Source organism: Mesitornis unicolor, unplaced genomic scaffold (genome assembly GCF_000695765.1).
Source record: "Mesitornis unicolor isolate BGI_N332 unplaced genomic scaffold, ASM69576v1 scaffold218, whole genome shotgun sequence".
In the NCBI taxonomy this organism is placed as follows: Eukaryota; Metazoa; Chordata; class Aves; order Mesitornithiformes; family Mesitornithidae; genus Mesitornis; species Mesitornis unicolor.
In genome coordinates this window covers 3,279-10,930 of record NW_010203601.1, presented here as the reverse complement: position 1 = coordinate 10,930, position 7,652 = coordinate 3,279, and the positions used below count along the sequence as shown (strand labels likewise).

At 43.6% G+C, this 7,652-nt stretch overlaps 1 protein-coding gene across 1 annotated transcript in view; it reads right to left on the bottom strand.

The window, feature by feature from the left end:
* Positions 1-6,868, bottom strand: part of OGT (O-linked N-acetylglucosamine (GlcNAc) transferase) — a 22,469-nt gene extending 15,601 nt beyond the window's left edge. The window contains exons 1-4 of the mRNA XM_010190743.1: positions 6,702-6,868; positions 5,413-5,656; positions 4,099-4,167; positions 807-923 (exon numbers count right to left, since the gene is read on the bottom strand). Coding sequence (XP_010189045.1) covers positions 807-923; positions 4,099-4,167; positions 5,413-5,656; positions 6,702-6,868 — 597 coding nt within the window. The remainder of the gene's footprint in view (positions 1-806; positions 924-4,098; positions 4,168-5,412; positions 5,657-6,701) is intronic.
* Positions 6,869-7,652: the final 784 nt, after the last annotated feature.

The following is a 7,652-nucleotide window of genomic DNA, read 5'->3' as shown; positions in this document are numbered from 1 at the left end:
TTCATCAGCCATTTAACTAAAACATCTTCACTCCCTTCAAAACTATTAAAATTCAAAAACCTAAGAACCAATAAAGTCACAGAAAATCCAGCAACAAGTTACATGGATTTCACAAGCCACACTCTTACACTCTCTCCCACTGGAACTATTAATTCCAAATTAAAATACTTCATAATATATCACAAACTAAGCACAAAGCCCCAAAAAATCCCAAGTGGTTAAAATCGGTTTTGTAGATCGTGCAGAAACTGTTCACCACATCTTAAATCCGGTGTTGGGTCACTTTAGAAACTAAGAGATGAGAACAAACTGAATTAAAATGCTCTCTAGACACTAACTAGAAGGTACCGAACAACAAGTTAATGACAGCACTCTAGAGAAGTCTGAAACAACAGCGATGAAAAATAATCCTGGAGAAGAGGAACTAGTGTGGCACTTAGAACTGCTCTCCTCAGTGAGGCAAAGGACGGTAATGCCTGAAATAAAATCACAGTGAACAATGATTTTAAGGAGAAAGGTGTTTTTCTTCCTCTCACACACAAAACACGCAGAACTATTCCCATCAAATTAGTTTTGGTTTTTTGATTATTCTCAAAAAGGACTGTAAAACAACTTAATGAATTTTCTTGTATTTGACACGTGCACGAAGTCCTTAGGGCAGTTCTAAATACGTGGCTCCAGCTGCACACAGGCAGCCCGAAACATCAGAAAATAACTTAAAAAAACCAACACGGAACGTTAACTAAAAGGATCATAAGAAGTTCTCTGAGGATCACAACATTTCTATCATCTGGTTGGATAGTTACCTTTTCAAAGTGATGAATTGCAAGCCAAATTTCTCCTTGGGCATTGAAAACACAGCCAAGATTACTCCAAGCCACTGCAAAGTTTGGTTGAGTTTCAATTGCTTTTAAGTAACAGGCCTTGGAACAGTTAAAGAAGAGAGATACAAGGGAAGGGGAATATTTGTAAAAAGGAAAAAAAATGAGAAAAAAAAACCTGTTAGTATGCGTTCTCTAACCAGCCAAAAGTGACCCTGCAGTATAGGCTAGCTTGCGCCAAAACTAATGCGCTGCAAACTGCTGTTGATCCTGCGCCAGCGCAAACCAAAACCCAGGTGCAAGCCCACCATTCTTCAGTTACGCTGGTAACAACTTAACGTGCCTTTAGACACCGGGTCCTGACGGAAAACAGCTTGGATAGAATTCAAGCAGTTCAGCAGAAATATCTGCCATCCTGAAGTGCAAAAAAAACCCCAAAGAATTACTCCATAAAAACGACGTCACTGTGAAATGAAATTACTAAATTATGATTTTTGATTAGAAAAACTACTGAAAAAAGATCAAGCCATTCTTCTCTGTTCTAACTGTCCCTGCCAAGCGAGATGACGCACCCAATCCCTATCTTGTTTCCCCGGTTTCTTGAAACACCTTCGATCACCTGCAGCCTCAAAACCTCAAATGACAGGATTGCACGAAGGTTTAGGTCCCTGTAATGCAAGCGCAAGAAGTCGCTGCGCATCCTAAACAGCACGGCGCCACGCTATCGCTGCGAACTGCTTTGCTACTTTCATCGCCCCTAGGTCCAGTGAACGGCCAACCAGAATCATTAATCTGTCACACAGGCCCGTACGGAAACTCGCATCTTAAATTTGATGTCTGGACTCTTAAACGCATTACAAGCCAATTTTATCCAAAAGGCGACGGGCTGGAGCTTGGGCAGGCACCCAATCAGAGATTAATCATCTAGTCAACCGTTCACGAGGGCTTAATCGCACGCAATGCGCGTTACCGCTGCGCAGCCTTTGCGCTACTGCAGGATCACAGCGCATCATCAGAAGAGCAGAACGCTGCAATCCAAACAAAGAAGAAAAAAGGAAAAAAAAATGAACAACCAGAAGAGTTAGAAGCTTTTACTATTAACTATCTCCAATTATTTCTTTAAAAAAATATTTTAATTTACTTTTACTTTATTTCTTTGAAAGAATTTGTGGCTACTAGTATAAAATATTCTTACATTACTTGCTTGTAATTAAATATTTTAAGCTGTTTCTGAAGCCACAAGACAGAAGATTCAGGCATGGAGGCAAATGGTTTTGCTGTGGCAGTTACAAACCCGTTACCATATTTCTCATCATGTGACTTTTCGGTGCGTTCCTTGCTGGAAGAGGAGGAGGAGGTGTGTGTCTGCCCTAGATCCAGGCCTCGAGCTCCCTTCAGCGAGGCACCTTACGCATGGAATAGGAGGTTTCACCCACCTGAAACCTTCTAAATACAATATCAGTGGTGAAAAACCAAAAACAAGAGAGAAAATAAAACAAGATCATTAGTAAGAGTTCAACAAAGCAATTGCATTTTTTTTGGATATGTCTTTACACATGGGAATGAGGACAATCTGTCTGTAACAAGGGAGACATGCAGAAGGGAGAGGGTTAATCAGGGCAATTGCATACAGCAGGGACTTTTTTTTTTTTTGGAAGAAAGGCTCTGAAATATCTACAAAGAAATTAAATTTTAGTTCAAAATGTAAGGAAGCTGCTGGCTTGATCTTTCAAATGGACTGATAACCAAAGAAATACATTGCAATTTGCTCAAGAAGTTTTTTCTCATTTATTAAGTTCTCACAAAACGGAATAACACTTTCAAACTAGGTGTCTCCAGAGCTCTGAAACAAAGAAGTCAGGAACCTAAGGCAGGCGCAGTGTCTTGGCCTATACCAGTCACACTAAAGCTGCAGTGAAGTGCAATTCGTGTTAGCTGTCCGCTTGGTGTGCTGCGAACCAAGTGTCTCAAAGACTGTTTAAACTCTTAAATCCTGCTACGAAATATTTTCAACCTGGATCTGACCAAATCAACTCGGCTGCCCTAGGATGGGAAGCAAATCCAAGTTGTTAAGAGAAATTAAACCAAAACAAAAAAAAGAAAAAAAAGGAACTTTGAATCCGCACTCCCACTACCCCGTAAAGATCACGACCCTCCCCTAATGGTGCCGCAGTCAAACAGACAGCTACGCTGTTCATACACTCCACTTTTTAGCATGCGCGTGGGGCTTGGAGCGACAGACGTGGAGTCCAGAGTGGTTCTGATCTCTCCACACTCCTCACCCCTGCAGCGCGGACGCGTAAGGTGGCTTGTAACAAGACCATTTCTTTGTGCAATCCAAGTTTTAACGTGCCAAGAATTTTCAACTCATCTTGGGTGTTCAAATTCTCAGTTTAGGAAACACACAAAACTGCTAGAAGCCACCTTTCCACTACAGCAAGTTTTCTTTCGATCAGTTCATTTCCCAAACAAACCAGCTTTGTCCTTCTGATTTCTTTATTTTGGGGGAGGGGAGAGGGAAGGCATGAAGAAAAGATATTTGGAGGGTATTGCAGCTATTGATCATTTACTAGCCTTTCTTCCACTACCAAGGGAAGGGAAAAGTTAAAAGAATAAAAATCTCTAAAAGCCAATATTACAAAGTAACATTTGGATAAGTTTCTTCTCCACTTACAAGCCACAAAGGACTTTAGAAGAGCAGCATTTTCAATAGCACCTGCATCGTACAGGGATCTCGAGCTAACCACAGGCTCTCTGCTTGGCACCAGCAGGCAAGCCTCAGATTTGAAGGACTGTTACTTATTTCCAAATAAGAGCATGATGGAGCCCCTGCCATTACAAAGTAACATTTGGATAAGTTTCTTCTCCACTTACAAGCCACAAAGGACTTTAGAAGAGCAGCATTTTCAATAGCACCTGCATCGTACAGGGATCTCGAGCTAACCACAGGCTCTCTGCTTGGCACCAGCAGGCAAGCCTCAGATTTGAAGGACTGTTACTTATTTCCAAATAAGAGCATGATGGAGCCCCTGCCAAATACTGCAGAATGGTATCAGATATAGCAGAAAGGCTTGGTAACGTTCCACTTCTTGACTTAAATCAACTGTTAAACATGGACATGCCATATCTTGCCCTGCAACTACTCTGGGGTGTTTCAGTGCCTTCAGTTTTCAGCAGTTTCTCAGATTGTCTGTAGATAAACGCAGATCTGAAGACTTGGTGCAAAGTTCAAATTTTCAAACCACTGACGTTTACATGTATTCTACCCAACACCTACCTTGGCTTCTTCCAAGCGACCCAGGGCTTTGAGCAGGTTCCCCAGGTCACTACGGACACAGTACAAGTCCTGAAAAATTAAAGTCACACTATCAGCTTCAGGACTTCAGGCTCCCCAGGAGTCTTCACAGAGAACTTGCAAAGGAAACCCCCAGTCCTCTACAGCTTAAGTTCCTAATAAATACATCACAAATGTAAACTATTTTTCTTGACCTAACACTACAGCCGACAAATAATCTTACTGTTTTTGTGTAAAAACACTACTGTAATGAAGCAGAAAGAAGATGACACCGAGCTGACTGGTGCAGTTGACGTGCAGGGGGACAGCATGTCACCCAGAGGGACCTGGACAAACTGGAGAGGTGGGCCCATGTGAACCTCATGAGGTTCAACAAGGCCAAGTGCAAGGTCCTGCACCTGGGTTGGGGTGAACCCTCTGTATCAATACAGGCTGGAGGATGATGTGCTTGAGAGCAGCCCAGCTGAGGACTTGGGGGTACCAGTGGACAAAAAGCTGCACATGAGCCAGCCATGTGCACTTGCAGCCCAGGAGGTCAACAATAAGCTGGGCTGCATCAAAAGCACTGCAGACAGCAGGGCAAGGGTGGCGATTCTCCCCCTCTACTCCACTCTCATGAGACCCCCAACCTGGAGCACTATGTCCAGCTCTGAAGCCCTCTGTACAAGGACATGGAGGTGCTGGAGCAGGTCCAGATGGAAGGGCTACAAAAATGATACAGGAGCTGGAGCACCTCTGCTATGAGGACAGGCTGAGGGAGCTGGGCCTGAGCTCTCAGCCTGGAGAAGGCTCCAGGGAGACCTTGAAGCAGTCTCCCAGTACCTGAACGGGGCCCAGAAGAAAGCTGGGGACGGACTGCTTACAAGGACATGTAGTGACAGGACAAGGGACAATAGTTTTAAACTAGAGCTGGGTAGATTTAATTAGACATTAGGAAGAAGTTCTTTACTGTGAGGGTGACAGATCACTGGCACAGGTTGACTACTGAGGTGGTGGTTTCATCCCTGGAGACATTCAAGGTCAGGCTTGCTGGGGCCCTGAGCAACCTGATCTGGTTAAAGATGTCCCTGCTCACTGCAGGGCGGCTGGACTGGATGAACTCTGTATTGCAATACAGAACTCTTTGTGACAGAGACCTTTCAAAGATCCTTAAGAAAAGTATTAAGTAGTTCATTAAGTTTATGTGCACAGGTTAGTAGCAAAAGTTACGATCTGTTCATTCTCTGAAACCTGCTATTCGTGTCCTGGCTCAGCTGGGAAGAACAGCGTTGTTCTATAAAATAAAGTGTTACTTACAGGGTTGTACTGAAGGGCAGACACATATGCCTGTACTGCTCCTTCCATATCACCTGCAGCTACCAGTGCAGCAGCCAAATTGATATATCCATCAATGAAATCTGGTTTGAGCCGCAGTGCATGTCTATAATGTTCAATTGCTTCTTGAAGCTGTCCACGTTCCTTGTACACATTGCCTAGATTTGAGTAGGCTTCAGCCAACAGCGGATTCTGTTTAATGGCCAAAGTGCTGAAGTGCGCAGACCTGCAGAAAATGAGACGAGTTATCCAAAAACCAAACCCACACCACACTTGACTTTCAGTGCTTGCCTGTTTACTGTTACTTAACAGCCATTCATGTTTCAGTGAGCCAAACACACAGCCAACACATCTGGACTTGTCGAGCTGTCTCGTATGTTTACCTTCTCCTAGCTTGAACTATCATCTCCCTCGTTCCTATTTTAGGTTCTACTTAAGAGAGACAACTCGTATTTACAATCAGTTGGGTTCACGTTGCCTCACCAAACCTGAAAACAACGCATCTGGAGAAAACTCTACAGAAATCCCACAGAGTTTATTCCAACATCTGTGAAGCAACGTCTCACTCCATATTCTTTTCAAGAGCAGGACGTAGCTGGCAGATGTAGATTTAAAATTCTGGTGTATCCTCCCCCATTTTATTTTCCCATATGTGCACTGTTACTACAAGTTCATCCAGAAGCCTGGAGAAAATAAACCTCAGGCAAAAGTTCTCCCTTCCTTCACCAGCGCAGACTGACAGCTAAAATGAGGAAAGTTCCAAATGCTTAAGGCATAGAAAGCAGTATCAGGAACAGGCAAGCAGAAAGAATACAGAGACAGCTTTCACATGATAAAAATCCTTAACCCACCGTGCCATTTCACAGCAAACCATCACTACTGCAACCCAAACAAACTGAACCAAAGCCACAAACCTCCCCCCGCTGCAGGTGGAACACACAAAAAAAAGCCTTCGCTTACCCACGTGAACACCTCCAGTGCACACAGTTGTGGCTGACACTGAGCAATAACACGGGAATAATGGCACGAGCTGTCATTTGTTTTAAAGTCAGCAATTCCAATTTGTATTTCTCTTACTCCAACAAAATTCAGAAAGGAAAAACATTCTTTTTGACCAGTCCTTACTGCTGCCATAAACTTAGTGAGTATTTGAATTGAAGGGCCACGAAAAAAGGAATCGGTGTTAGGCAGAACTTTTGTCAGCTATGCTCAGTACTATCAGAGGTACAAAACACAGGGAAAGCTTGACAGAACACCTCAAGTCTCCTCACCTGTCCAATCTGCGACACTGGAAGTGAATGGACGATAGCAATAAAAGCACACCAGTATTATCAGGCTCTTGTCTCCAAAGCTGCATGCAGTGTCTCTCTGCCGCTTCAAAGTCTCCTGCCTGATACTCTCGATGAGCCAACTCCGCTAACCCTTGGAAGGAAAGCATACGTTTCGTTGGTTCTGGAGAATCACCAAAACATTTGGGGGGGGGGGGACACAAAAAGTTAGAGAATGGGAATGAAAGGAAAGCAAAAAAAAAAAGGCAATGTAAAAAAAACAACCACGTATACAACTGAAGGGTGAAAATGCCTGAAAACACACAAAACACTACAGCACACAGCAGTCTGAACTCCCAGGTCTTCACCTGGCACTGTGTTTGTAACATTATCTGTACAAGCCCATGCCCTCATCAGCCAGCAGCAGGAAACACACGGAGAGCAATGACTGCCAATCTTTGTACGCCAATCATTCTCCATTAACCTGAAATGTATTGTAAGACTCCTGAGGTTACACTGTCTTTTGCTTCACAGCAGTGGAAGTGCTGCTAACACAACAAGGACTCTCCTCACTCTCCCCCAAGACTGCAAACCTTACACTTTGTGGTACTCAAAACAAGTTCCAAAGGCTGACAAGGGAAATGAAGGACAGCAGAGACTTCAAACAATCTGAACAACAGAGTTTTGCTGCACCAGCAGTGAAAGCCCATTAAACAAATAAAGCAACGTATAATGTTAGGTGAATCTTGTACTCCTGCATTCCCTAGGAGTAAAAATTCCTTTATAGAAAAGAGCATTGGCCTTGGAACAACAGGAGATAAGAGAAAACCACACTTCAATGGTTGTGCAAGCAGCCCAGAGCAGGATCGCTCTGACACAGGGCACAGGAAAGGAGCCACTGCTCTGGAGGCTGAGCTGGAACGGGAGGGACAGAATGGTTTGAGTAAAGACAAC